Here is a 15019-nt window from a genome sequence, read left to right as displayed (position 1 = left end):
GCCTTATATGAGTCATGTAAAGGTGGTCCAGTATTCTTTGTCCCCTGGTGGTACACGATGCATGAGGTGGAAATTTAGGTAAGACAGTTCTGAGGTTGGTATGGCTGAAATCACCACCTGTAATACAGGTTTTGTCTGGATACTTAGTCTGTTATTTGCTGATGGCACGCTGTAGCTACTTTCAGTAATTGCTGTATTAGCATTTGTATCTGGGGGGATGGAAACAGCAGCAATGGTAACGGCCATAAACTTTCTAAACAGATAAAAGGGTCTGTGCTGGAGTATGGAGAGCTTGAAATTGGCAGAAAATCAATTTCTAATGATTTTCAGAATTGTTGCACAAGGAGTTATTGACATAAATACACAAACCTCCTTCATGCTGCCATCATCTGTTTTGTCAGTGCAGAAGGCTATACAGTCTGCTAGCTTGATGGCCAAGTCTGCGATGTTGCTGCTTAGCCTGGTCTCCGTAAACATTATGAGACAGCAGTTTTCCAGCTTTTTCTGGGAGGATAGCCTAAGTTTTATCTCATCCATTTTGTTGGCCAGCGAACATACACTGGCCATGAATATATTTGGGACAGTAGGTTTGTGGGGATCGCTACTTAGCCTAGCATTTAGTCCGACTTACTTCCCCCTCTTTTTGTGCTCCCAGCGGGATCAGCACTTCCACTGCGAGACCGGTGAGCTGAGAATGTTGGTGGGGAAATTTTCCATAGTTTTGGTTGGAATGGTGTAATCCGATCTAAGATTTAAACATTCCTATCGCCTGTAGAAGATCTTTCTATTGACTGAGCTTGCAAATAAACTTGAAAATAACAGAACAAAGAAAACAAGGTAAACATTGCAGAGGGGAGGCGTAAAAAACTCTGCGTACTATGCGCCACCATCTTAAAAATAATATATATCCAAAACCACAATGGAATGTGAAAAAGTTATATTCTGCAGATATATAACTGTGTGTTGTTAGTCCTGACCACAACAGGACTGAAGGCCCGGCCAAAAGTACTGTATAGATTATAGGTATTGAGAGGTATGATGTGGGCGGAATGGTGATGCAGTGGTTAGCACTGTTGCCTCACACCTCTGGGACCCGGCTTCGAGTGCATGTGTGAGTGAATGGTGTGTGAGTGTGCCCTGCGATGGGCTGGCCCGCCATCCTGGGTTGTTCCCTGCCTCGTGCCCATTGCTTCCGGGATAGGCTCCGGACCCCCCGCGACCCAGTAGGATAAGCGGTTTGCAAAATGGATGTATGGAGTGGTGTGACCTGTATTATGGCTTTTTGTCTGCTGAAATTACAGCAAAAAGGAGTAAATGCTTGGTATCACGTCCTGTGACTCATCCGGTGTGTGATGACAGTTCCCAAAATGCACTGCACACTATAATTCATTTTGAAATGTAAGCTGTGCTGCTTATTGTTCTAAAATCAAATGCTTGTCTTTTTGTTTTGTGTCAGTAGTGTTATCGGTAGATTGTGTATGTGTCTGTGTCTTAAAATGTTTTCTTTTTCAGACTGAACAGCTGCAATCTCACAGAGACATGCTGTGAAGCGTTGGCTTTAACTCTCAGATCAAACTACTCATTCCTGAGAGAGCTGGAGCTGAGTGACAATGACCTGCAGGATTCTGGAATGAAGCTGCTCTTTGCAGAACTGGAGAATCCACACTGTACACTGGAAATACTGAGGTCAGTCCTATATGACAGGTGTAATACTAAACTAGTATGTCTTATATATTTGGAACACAAATTAAACCACAGACTATGGGTATTTGATAATACAACTTGAATGCCCCCCAACATGTACGTACAAAACAGGAGCGTCTAGAGCAGTGATTCCCAACCGGGGGTACGCGTACCCCCAGTGGTACGCGAGCACATTACAGGGGGTACGTGGAAAAAAAATTTATATTTAATTTCCCTGATGATGGGTAAATATTATCAGCCATTCCATTAGCTGTGCCCTGGTATAGAAAGAAAATCTATCTGGGATGTGTTGCTTAATGAATTAAATGTTCAAGTTATGGAGATTTAATAAAATGTTTTAAATTTGATAATCAGTTGTACGTTCTACTTTTATTGAATCATCAACACATTTGACAAAGGGGGTACTTGTGGTATGAGAAAATCTCTCAGGGGGTACACAATTCAAAAAAGGTTGGGAAACACTGGTCTAGAGGAAGGGCTGAAGGATAAACCACATGAGCAGTTTATTTACTTTGAGTTAAGCTCCTGTATAGGTCTGTTATATTTATGCTTCATATATTTTAAGACTCTCACATGTATTTAGTGGCTCAGCCCATAATATAGCTGATGTGGAATACAAAATTGTCTAAGCATGAACTGTGTCAAAACTTTTATATTATACAGTGTTTTTGTTAATGATTGTGAGGCAAGTCACACAAGAGAACTGCTACACTCACACCATTTCATTCCCACTAAGCAGCTGTAAATTTTAACTTATTCTTCATATTTTTTTTTAGAAATGAGGATATTGTGCATTATTATTCTCACTTATTGTTAAATTACTTGCTAGCGTCAGTGCATGGGCTGGACCCTTCACAGTTTCATAGATCTCAATTTCATTTTCATAAATCACATTTACTTAGGTGGAATTATAATATTAGTGTCACTTTGGTAACTGCTGCATGAGTACCAATATCATCTTACTTTTGCGTGTGCTTGCCAAAGCATCTCGTGCGAACGTAAAAGTATGTTCATTGTCATTTTTCGTACAACTCTCTTGAGGGGCTTCACAGTCCATAGGTGGAATAGGGGAGTGTAAACGTTTGACATCCTATCTACACAGATTCACCTGCTGCCAGTGTTTTCCAAACCAGCTCATGGAAGACTCCATTCTACGCGCTCTATTCGGCTGTCGCACAGGATAAATTATGTAGCTACTATCGAGAAGAGGGTAGTAGAAAACAATGTTGTGATTTCCTTTCTAATTTCATTTTGGCAGGCTGGCAGGTTGTACGTTCACAGAAGAAGGCTGTTCTTCCCTGACTTCAGCTCTGGGGTCAAACCCCTCACACCTGAGAGAGCTGGATCTGAGCTACAATCACCCAGGAGACTCAGGAGTGAAGCTGCTATCTGCTTTACTGGAGGATCCCAGCTGTAAACTGGAGATACTGAAGTGAGTACAGAATTTGCATTTTATATCCATCCATCTGTCCTTCTTCCAACTGCTTATCCTGGACAGGGAGCCTGGATCCCTATGCTATGCTGTACAGAATGGGAGGTAGGGTGACACCCTGGGTGGGATGCCAGTCAGTCACAGGGCACACACTGACACACACAACAGGTAATTTAGCATACCTGAGAACCCTAAATGCACATTCGCGGGAGGAAAGTGATGCACTCTGCTATTTCTGTGAAGACCAGCAGGCAGACTTATTACCTGCCAGTTATGGGCTGTCAAAGTTTTTTCTTGGTAATTACTTAATAAAAAGATTTGAGGTAAGATCCATTGATTCAGTCAGTGATCAAATGATTGCAGTAAACATTTACTGTCACACCTCTCATATCATCTCAAATCACCAAGAGACACAGAACACTGCACACTGTAATTGATTTTGAAATGCAAGTTATACTTCTGCTATGCTTAAAATCATGTTTCCTTTTCCAGACTGAACAGCTGTAACTTGAGTTGGGATTCCTGTATAGCACTGGCCTCTGCTCTCAGTTCAAACCCACATGTGAGAGAGCTGGACCTGAGTGACAATGAGCTGCCGGATTTAACAGAGAAACAGCATCCAAAGATTAAACGGGAGATTCCGCAGTCAGCATTACTGGGTTTTACACGCTGTAAACTGAAGATACTGAGGTCAGTATTACTAGGTATTTTTTACTGTAAATTAAATATGAAGGACATTACTTTCTGACACTCCACATAATGGCTCAATCAGTTAATCAGTTTACCCTGAATAGAAGCTGTCTAAGCATGGACTATGCCAATACCTTAATACTATGAGGCATTTTATATCAAAGTTACACAAATTAAACATTCTCCATTTAATAAACAATTCATCCAGTAATGCATCCTTTTATTTTAGGTAGCTGCTGCATGAGCAGCTTCTTGTGTCATATCAGCCAACTGTCAGTTACAGTATGACAGATGAATCACTCCTGTAATCAACTCTCACTGCACTGTACAGATCTGTGTGGACCCCAGTGTTGAATATTTCTGTATGCTAATGGGTCTAAAACTCAGTTCCTGCCGGTTCTTTTGTGTCTGTGAAGTTTATTAGAAAATTCTCTTACAATTTATTATTTGACTTAATAATTTTGACACAAAACAAGCCATAGATTGGGTGGACTGGAATGAAAACTAATACAGTTTTGGGACACCATGCAGAATGATAACTAATTACTCCACTGGAAGCAGTTTCACTGATCTGAATGTGTTATGGGAAGATTCACATCCACTTTCACATCCGTGTTTCTAGGTTCCTTTGATTTTGGTAAAACCCTCCTGGTATTCCTGCCTGAACATGTGTTTTGGGATTTGCGGATTGATACTGAAATATTCCAGAAAGCGGGTTCGGGTTTTAACCTTAACTCCAGTACTGCAACAAAGTTAGCCTTGAATGAATTAATGTTACGTTTATATCATGCCTTTCAAGACACCCAAAGTACTTTACAGTAACAATGGGGAGCCACTTCAAGCAGCACCACAGTGTAGCACCTGGATGATGCAAGAAGAGCCATTCTGTGCCAGTACACTCACCACACAGTGACTAAGGTGGTCAAGGAACAGGAGAGAATTCACAAGATATAGGAGATAATTAGGAGGCCCCCTAATCCCCCATATTTTAATTTTACTTGACATCTGTGTTTTTTAGGCTAATAATTCTGAATCCATTATTTATGTGGTTTGTTCTTTGATCAGACTCAGTGCAGTTATTACTTTTTTTTCTGCCCCCTTGTCCCCTTATGGGCTCTGTGTATTCACAATGGCTCAGCCATATTATTTTTTATTTTAGTATGTAGTCCACCTGTTTAATACGCCTAATTGACAGTTACACAGAACACAGATGGATTTTCTGCATGTCGTTTTAAGGGGAGGTTCACATCTTGTCTCCAGCTCTGTGTGTGTGGAGCTTGTATGGACTGCTTGTGTTTGCCAACAACAATAGATAACAGATTATGACACTTACTTTCTGGAGAGAAATGCTGGCATTACAGTAGCATATTCAAAGACATACGAAAATTAAAACTAATGAGAAATATCGTAAGACAAGGGAGACAAAAGAAAATTTTAATTCATGAGAAATTAAGTCTCATACAAATGTGCGAAACGCTGTATTGTACAAACAGTACTGTACAGTAATCATTGAGCACAAATGCAAAATAGGTATGTACAGAAGTGCAACTTGCAAACTGAGTAATAATAGACAAATAGAATTTTTCAATTCAGTTCAATTTTTAATTATCATTAAATAAATGTGAGTTCAGATATGTAAATGAAAAGGGACTTACGGCTTCACCAGAACATGGGAGACGTAGGGGGACAGGGGAGATGGAGGGGGGGAATGTACATGGATTGGATATATGTACATTATACATGATTTCGATGTGCATTACATACATTATACATACATAATCTAGACACACAGAAACGTACAGGCTAGATACCGATTTGCATATTAAGAAATAGAAATAGATTTACATATCAGCATGTCTCCCTAGATGAGGTAGTATCTGACAGAGTAGTGAAATGGAGCTGAGTAGTGCATGGTAAATATAGTAGACATGAGGTGCATGTAAAATAGTGCAGATGACAATTTATGGTTCTCTTGATAGTTGAGGTGAATAAGATGAGCTCATTCTTCAGTGAATAGACAATTCAGGAGGTTAACAGTTTGAGAGTAGAAGCTTTTCCTGAGCTTGGAAGTACGGGAATTGAGACTCCTGTTGTACCCAACTTCCCAAGGTGCGGGTAGGGAGTAGCCTTATATGAGTCATGTAAAGGTGGTCTAGTAGTTTTTGTCCCTTAGTGGTGCAGGATACATGCTGTGGGAATTTAGGAAATACAGTTCTGAGGTTGGTATGGATGAAATCACGGCCTATAATACAGGCATCGTCTGGATACTTAGTCTGTTATTTGCTGATGGCACGCTGTAGCTACTTACAGTAAGTGCTGTATTACCATTATCATCACAAACCTCCTTCATGCTGCCATAATCTGTTTTGTCAGTGCAGAAGGCTGTGCAGTCTGTTAGCTTGATGGCCAAGTCTGCGATGTTGCTGCTTAGCCCGGTCTCCGTAAACATTATGAGACAGCAGTTTTCCAGCTTTTTCTGGGAGGATAGCCTAAGTTTTATCTCAACCATTTTGTTGGCCAGTGAACATACACCTGGCATGAATATACTTGGGACAGAAGGTTTGTGGGGATCGCTACTTAGCCTAGCATTTAGTCCGACTCGCTTCCCCCTCTTTTTGTGCTCCCAGCGGGGTCAGCACTTCCACTGCGAGACCAGTGAGCGGAGAATGTCGGTGGGGAAATTTTCCGTATTTCTGGTTGGAAGGGTGTAGTCCGATCTGAGATTTAACATTTCCTATCGCCTGTAGAAGAACTTTCTATTGACTGCGCTTGCAAATAGATTTGAGAATAATAAAATAATGAAAACAAGGTAAAGATTGCAGAGTTCTGGTAGCCGTAAAAGCCGCTGCGTACTATGTGCCCCCATCTTGAAAAAAAAATGTATATCCATAAACACAATGGAATGTGAAAAAGTTACAGTCTGCAGGTATGTTACTGGCTGTCTGGGTGGTTCAGCCTAGGGGAGAGTTGTTAGTCCTGACCGCAGCAGGAATGAAGGCCCTGCCAAAGGTATAGACTATAGGTATTGAGTGGTATGACCTGTATTATGGCTTTTTATTTGCTGAAATTACAGCAAAATGGTGTACATGCTTGGTATCACGTCCTGTGACTCTTCCGGTGTGTGCAGAAAATTGCCAGGATGCACTGCACTCTATAATTCATTTTGTAATGTATGCTGTGCTACTTATTATTCTTGAAACAAATGCTTGTCTTTTTGTTTTGTGTCAGTAGTGCTATCAGTAGATTGTGTATGGGTCTGAGTCTTAAAATGTTTTCTTTTTCAGACTGAACAGCTGCAATATCACAGAGCCATGCTGTGAAGCGTTGGCTTTAACTCTCAGATCAAACTCCTCATACCTGAGAGAGCTGGACCTGAGTGACAATGACCTGCAGGATTCTGGAGTGAAGCTGCTCTTTGCAGAACTGGAGAATCCACACTGTTCACTGGAAATATTGAGGTCAGTCCTATATGACGGTTGAAATACTAAACTAGTATTTATTTGGTATTTGGAACGCAAATTAAACCACAGACTATGGGTATTTGACAGTACAACTTGAATGCCCCCCAACATGTATATACAAAGCAGGAGGGTCTAGAGGAAGGACTGAAGGATTAGCCACATGGGGAGTTTATTTACTTTGAGTTAAGCTCCTGTGTAGGTCTCTTTTATTTAGGACTCGAATATTTTAAGACCCTCACATGTATTTAGTGACTCGATCCGTAATGCAGCTGATGGAGAATACAAATTGTCTAAGCATGTTTTGTGTCCAAAGTTTAATACTATACAGTGTTTTTGTTAACGGTTGAGAGGCAAGTCACACAAGAGAACTGCTACACTCACACCATTTCATTCCCACTAAGCAACTGTAAATTTGAACTTATTTTTCATGTATTTTTTTCAGAAATGAAGATATTATGCATTATTATTCTCACTCATTATTCTTAAATTACTTGCTATCATCAGTGCATGGGCTGGACCCTTCACAGTTTCATAGATCTCAATTTCATTTTCATAAATCACATTTACTTAGGTTGAATTGTAATGTTAGTTTAATTTGGGTACCTGCTGCATGAGTACCAATATCATCTTGCTTTTGCTTGTGCTTGCCAAAGCATCTCGTGCGAACGTGAGACTATGTTCATTGTCATCTTTTGCACAGGTTTCTTCAGGGGCTTCACAGTCCATAGGTAGAATAGGGGAGTGTAAAGGTTTGACATCCTATCTACACAGATTCACCTGCTGCCAGTGTTTTCCAAACCAGCTCATGGAAGACTCCATTCTACGCGCTCTATTCGGCTGTCGCACAGGATAAATTATATAGCTACTATCGAGAAGAGGGTAGTAGAAAACAATGTTGGGATTTCCTTTCTAATTTCATTTTGGCAGGCTGGCAGGTTGTACGTTCACAGAAGAAGGCTGTTCTTCCCTGACTTCAGCTCTGAGGTCAAACCCCTCACACCTGAGAGAGCTGGATCTGAGCTACAATCACCCAGGAGACTCAGGAGTGAAGCTGCTCTCTGCTGTGCTGGAGGATCCCAGCTGTAAACTGGAGATACTGAAGTGAGTACAGAATATGCATTTTATATCCATCCATCTATCCTTCTTCCAAATGCTTATCCTGGACAGAGAGCATGGATCCCTATGCTGTGCTGTACAGAATGGGAGGTAGGGTGACATCCTGGGTGGGATGCCAGTCAGTCACAGGGCACACACTGACACACACAACAGGTAATTTAGCATACCTGAGAACCCTAAATGCACATTCGTGGGAGGAAAGTGATGCACTCTGTTGTTTCTGTGAAAACCAGCAGGCAGACTTAATCCCAGCTAGTTATGGGCTGTCACCGTTTTTTCCTGGTAATTAATTAATACAAGAATTGGAGGTAAGATCCGCTGATTCAGTCAGTGATCAAATGATTACAGTAAACATTTACTATCACACCTCTCATTTCATCTCAAATCACCAAGAGCCACAGAACACTGCACACTGTACTTGATTTTGAAATGCAAGTTGTGCTTTTGCTGTGCTTAAAATCATGCTTCCTCTTTCAGACTGAACAGCTGTAAATTGAGTTGGGAATCCTGTATAGCACTGGCCTCTGCTCTCAGTTCAAACCCACATGTGAGAGAGCTGGACCTGAGTGACAATGAGCTGCCGAGTTTAATAGAGAAACAGCATCCAAAGATTAAAAGGGAGATTCCGCATTCAGCATTACTGGGTTTTAAACGCTGTAAGCTGGAGATACTGAGGTCAGTATTACTAGGTATTTTTTACTGTAAATTAAATATGAAGGACATTACTTTCTGACACTCCACATAATGGCTCAGTCAGTATATCAGCTTATCCTGAATGCAAGCTGTCTAAGCATAGACTCTGCCAATACCTTAATACTATAAAAAATTTATATCAAAGTTACACAAATTAAACGTTCTTTGTTTTAAAACAATTCATCCAGTAATGCATCCTTTTATTTTAGGTAGCTGCTGCTTGAGCAGTTTCTTGTGTCATAACAGCCAACTGTCAGTTATGATAGATTAATCACTCCTGTAATCAGCTCTCACTGTACCGTACAGATCTTTGTGGACCCCAGTGTTGAATATTTCTGTATGCTAATGGCTCTAAAACTCAATTCCTGCCACTTCTGTTGTGCCTGTGAAGTTTATTTCAAAATTCTCTGAAAATCCATCATTTAACTTAATACTTGTAATTTTAATATAAAAGAAGCCATAGATTGGGTGGACTGGAATGAAAACTAATACAGTTTGGCAGCCCTGCATTAGCTGCTTGGGATGTTCACATCTCCTCCTTCCAGATTAACTTGCTAAGTATCGGGACACTAGGCAGAATGATAACTAATGACTCCACTGAAAGCAGTTTCACTGATCTGAACATGTTATGGGAAGATTCACATCCACAATCATATCCGTGTTTCTGAATTCCTTTGATTTTGGGAAAACCCTTCTGGTATTCCTGCCTGAACATGTGTTTAGGGATTTGTGGATTGATACTGAAATATTCCAGAAAGCGGGTTCGGGGTTTAACCTTAACTCCAGTACTGCAGCAAAGTTAGCTTTGAATAAATGAATGTTAAATTTATATCATGCCTTTCAAGACACCCAAAGTACTTTACAGTAACAATGGGGAGCCACTTCAACCACCACCACAGTGTAGCACCTGGATGATGCGAGAAGAGCCATTCTGTGCCAGTACACTCACCACACAGTGACTAAGGTGGTCAAGGAACAGGAGAGGATTCACCAGATATAGGAGATGATTAGGAGGCCCCCTAATCCCCCATATTTTAATTTTACTGGACATCTGTGTCTTTTAGGTTAATAATTATGAATCCATTATTTACATAGTTTGTTCTTTGATCAGACTCAATGCAGTTATTACTTTTTTTCTGCCCCCTTGTCCCCTTATAGGCTCTGTGTATTCACAATGGCTCAGCCATATTAATTTTTATTTTAGTATGGACTTTATTTTAGTATCCACCTGTTTAATATGCCTAGTTGACAGTTACACAGAACACAGATGGATTTTCTGCATGTCTTTTTAAGGGGAGGTTCACATCTTGTCTCCAGCTCTGTGTGTGTGGAGCTTGTATGGACTGCTTGTGTTTGCCAACAACAGCAGATAACAGATAATGACAATTACATTACCACATCGAAAGACAAAGGAGTCAAAAGAACATTTTAATTAATGAGATATTGTCTCAGACAATTGTGCAAAACACTGTATTGTACAAATAGTACTGTACAGTAATCATTGAGCACAATTGCAAAATAGGTATGTACAGAAGTGCAAATTGCAAACTGAGTAATAATAGACAAATAGAATTTTTCAATTCAGTTCAATTTTTCATTCTCATTAACTAAATATGTGGGCAGATATGTAAATGAAAAGGGACTTACGGCTTCACCAGAACATGGGAGACGTAGGGGGACAGGGGAGATGGAGGGGGGGAATGTACATAGATTGGACATATGTACATAATACATGATTTAGACGTGCTTTACATACATTATACATGCATAATCCAGACATATATAAACGTACATGATACAGATACGCATATTAAGACATACAAATAGATATACATATCAGCATGTCTCCATAGATGAGGGATTGTCTGACAGAGTAGTGAAATGGAGCTGAGCAGTGCATGGTAAATATAGTAGACATAACGTGCATGTAAAATAGTGCAGATGGCAATTTATGGTTTTCTTGGCAGGGGAGGGGTGGTGTATAGTTGAGGTGAATGAGAAGAACTCACTCTTCAGCAAGGAGACAATTTAGGTGTCACAGGTCGTGGGCAGCGATCGCGAGCAGAGCGGCGATCGTGCGGGTAAGGAGCAGGCAGGCAAGCGGGATACGGGAAAACGGGGGTTTAATAAGGATAAGCGGGTCAGGGAACACTGGACGGCAACAGACAGCAGGAAACATCAATGACGGACAAGGGAAACCGGGGAGACCAGGACTTAAATACACAAGACTGATTGACAGCAAACGGAAACAGCTGGGTACAATCCGGGAAACACACGTGGGTAATCAGGGGGCGTGGCACACACGAGGAGCGGACGAGCCGGGCATGACATTAGGAGGTTAACAGCTTGAGAGGAGAAGCTGTTCCTGAGCTTGGAAGTACGGGCACTGAGACTCCTGTTGTACTTGACTGCCCAAGGTGGGGGTAGGGAGTAGCCTTATATGAGTCATGTAAAGGTGGTCCAGTATTCTTTGTCCCCTGGTGGTACACGATGCATGAGGTGGAAATTTAGGTAAGACAGTTCTGAGGTTGGCATGTATAAAATCACCACCTATAATACAGGCATCGTCTGGATACTTAGTCTGTTATTTGCTGATGGCACGCTGTAGCTACTTTCAGTAAGTGCTGTATTAGCATTAGTATCTGGGGGGATGGAAACAGCAGCAATGGTAACGGCCATAAACTCTCTAAACAGATAAAAGGGTCTGTGCTGAAGTATGGAGAGCTTGAAATTGGCAGAAAATCAATTTCTAATGATTTTCAGAATTGTTGCACAAGGAGTTATTGACATAAATACACAAACCTCCTTCATGGGTCTTGCTGCCATCATCTGTTTTGTCAGTGCAGAAGGCTGTGCAGTTCGCTGGCTTGATGGCCAAGTCTGCGATGTTGCTGCTTAGCCCGGTGTCCGTAAACATTGAGAGAGCAGTTTTCCAGCTTTTTCTGGGAGGATAGCCTCAGTTTTATCTCATCCATTTTGTTGGCCAGCGAACATACACTGGCCATGAATTTATTTGGGACGGAAGGTTTGTGGGGATCGCTACTTAGCCTAGCATTTAGTCCGGCTCGCTTTCCCCTCTTTTTGTGCTCCCAGTGGGGTCAGCATTTCCACTGCGAGACCGGTGAGCGGAGAATGTTGGTGGGGAAATTTTCCCTAGTTGTGGTTGGGAGGGTGTAATCCGATCTGAGATTAAAAGTTCCTGTCACCTGTAAAAGATGTTTCTATTGACTGAGCTTGCAAATAAACTTGAAAATAACAGAACAAAGAAAACAAGGTAAAAATTGCAGAGTTCTGGGAGGCGTAAAAGCCGATGCGTACTATTGCCCACCATCTTGAAAAAAAATATATATCCATGAACACAATGGAATGTGAAAAAGTTACATTCTGCAAGTATGTGACTGTGTGTTGTTAGTCCTGACGGCAGCAGGAATGAAGGCCCTGCCAAAGGTATAGACTATAGGTATTGATTGGTGTGACCTGTATTATCGCTTTTTGTCTGATAAAATTACAGCAAAAAGGAGTAAATGCTTGGTATCAAGTCCTGTGACTCATCCGGTTTGTGCAGACAATTCCCAGGATACACTGCACACTATAATTCATTTTGAAATTTAAGCTGTGCTGCTTATTATTCTAAAAACAAATGCTTGTCTTTTTGTTTTGTGTCAGTCGTGTTATCAGTAGATTTTGTATGTGTCTGTTTCTTAAAATGTTTTCTTTTTCAGATTGAACAGTTGCAATCTCACAGAGACATGCTGTGAAGCGTTGGCTTTAACTCTCAGATCAAACTCCTCATACCTGAGAGAGCTGGACCTGAGTGACAATGACCTGCAGGATTCCGGAGTGAAGCTACTGTTTGCGGAACTGGAGAATCCACACTGTACACTGGAAATATTCAGGTCAGTCCTATATAACAGGTGTAATACTAAACTAGTATTTCTTATAAATTTGGAACACAAATTAAACCACAGACTATGGGTATTTGATAGTACAACTTGAATGCCCCCCAACATGTACATACAAAACAGGAGAGTCTAGAGGAAGGGCTGAAGGATAAACCACATGAGCAGTTTATTTACTTTGAGTTAAGCTCCTGTGTAGGTCTTTTTTATTTAGGACTCAAATATTTTAAGACCCTCACATGTATTTAGTGACTCGATCCGTAATGCAGCTGATGGAGAATACAAATTGTCTAAGCATGTTTTGTGTCCAAACTTTAATACTATGCAGTGTTTTTGTTAATGATTGTGAGGCAAGTCACACTAGAGAACTGCTGCACTCACACCATTTCATTCCCACTAAGCAACTGTAAATTTAAACTTATTTTTCATGTATTTTTTTCAGAAATGAGGATATTATGCATTATTATTCTCACTCATTATTCTTAAATTACTTGCTAGCATCAGTGCATGGGCTGGACCCTTCACAGTTTCATAGATCTCAATTTCATTTTCATAAATCACATTTACTTAGGTTGAATTGTAATGTTAGTTTAATTTGGGTACCTGCTGCATGAGTACCAATATCATCTTACTTTTGCTTGTGCTTGCCAAAGCATCTCGTGCGAACGTGAGACTATGTTCATTGTCATCTTTTGCACAGGTTTCTTCAGGGGCTTCACAGTCCATAGGTAGAATAGGGGAGTGTAAAGGTTTGACATCCTATCTACACAGATTCACCTGCTGCCAGTGTTTTCCAAACCAGCTCATGGAAGACTCCATTCTACGCGCTTTATTCGGCTGTCGCACAGGATAAATTATGTAGCTACTATCGAGAAGAGAATAGTAGAAAACAATGTTGTGATTTCCTTTCAAATTTCATTTTGGCAGGCTGGCAGGGTGTACGTTCACAGAAGAAGGCTGTTCTTCCCTGACTTCAGCTCTGAGGTCAAACCCCTCACACCTGAGAGAGCTGGATCTGAGCTACAATCACCCAGGAGACTCAGGAGTGAAGCTGCTCTCTGCTGTGCTGGAGGATCCCAGCTGTAAACTGGAGATACTGAAGTGAGTACAGAATATGCATTTTATATCCATCCATCTCTCCTTCTTCCAAATACTTATCCTGGACAGGTAGCCTGGATCCCTATGCTGTGCTGTACAGAATGGGAGGGAGGGTGACAACCCTGGGTGGGATGCCAGTCAGTCACAGGGCACACACTGACACACACAACAGGTAATTTAGCATACCTGAGAACCCTAAATGCACATTCTTGGGAGGAAAGTGATGCACTCTGCTGTTTCTGTGAAAACCAGCAGGCAGACTTAATCCCTGCCAGTTTTGGTCTCTGAATTTTTTCCTAAGTATTTGCTAGGTATTGGGACACCAGACAGAATGATAACTAATGACTCCATTGGAAGCAGTTTCACTGATCTGAATGTGTTATGGGAAGTTTCACATCCACTTTCACATACGTGTTTCTGAGTTCCTTTGATTTTGGTAAAACCCTCCTAGTATTCCTGCCTGAACATGTGTTTAGCGATTTGCGGATTGATACTGAAATATTCCAGAAAGTGGGTTCGGGGTTTAACCTTAACTCCAGTACTGCAGCAAAGTTAGCTTTGAATGAATGAATGTTACGTTTATATCATGCCTTTCAAGACACCCAAAGTACTTTACAGTAACAATGGGGAGCCACTTCAAGCACCACCACAGTGTAGCACCTGAATGATGCAAGAAGAGCCATTCTGTGCCAGTACACTCACCACACAGTGACTAAGGTGGTCAAGGAACAGGAGAGAATTCACCAGATATAGGAGATGATTAGGAGACCCCCTTATCCCCCATATTTTAATTTTACTGGTCATCTGTATTATTTAGATTGATAATTATGAATCCATTATTTATATGGTTTGTTCTTTGATTAGACTCAATGCAGTTATTACTTTTTTTCTGCCCCCTTGTCCCCTTGCTCGTGGGTCTTGATGGG

The 15019-nt window shown here is 41.0% G+C and overlaps 1 protein-coding gene across 1 annotated transcript in view; it reads left to right on the top strand.

Moving 5' to 3' along the window:
• LOC125723773 (uncharacterized) overlaps positions 1-15019 on the top strand; it is a 269293-nt gene that overhangs the window by 235328 nt on the left and 18946 nt on the right. Inside the window, exons 100-107 of the mRNA XM_049000508.1 lie at positions 1513-1686; positions 2963-3136; positions 3629-3826; positions 7111-7284; positions 8215-8388; positions 8881-9078; positions 12819-12992; positions 13923-14096. Coding sequence (XP_048856465.1) covers positions 1513-1686; positions 2963-3136; positions 3629-3826; positions 7111-7284; positions 8215-8388; positions 8881-9078; positions 12819-12992; positions 13923-14096 — 1440 coding nt within the window. The remainder of the gene's footprint in view (positions 1-1512; positions 1687-2962; positions 3137-3628; positions 3827-7110; positions 7285-8214; positions 8389-8880; positions 9079-12818; positions 12993-13922; positions 14097-15019) is intronic.

This window comes from Brienomyrus brachyistius, unplaced genomic scaffold, assembly GCF_023856365.1.
Source record: "Brienomyrus brachyistius isolate T26 unplaced genomic scaffold, BBRACH_0.4 scaffold51, whole genome shotgun sequence".
Classification (NCBI taxonomy): Eukaryota; Metazoa; Chordata; class Actinopteri; order Osteoglossiformes; family Mormyridae; genus Brienomyrus; species Brienomyrus brachyistius.
This window is presented reverse-complemented; position numbering and strand designations above follow the sequence as displayed.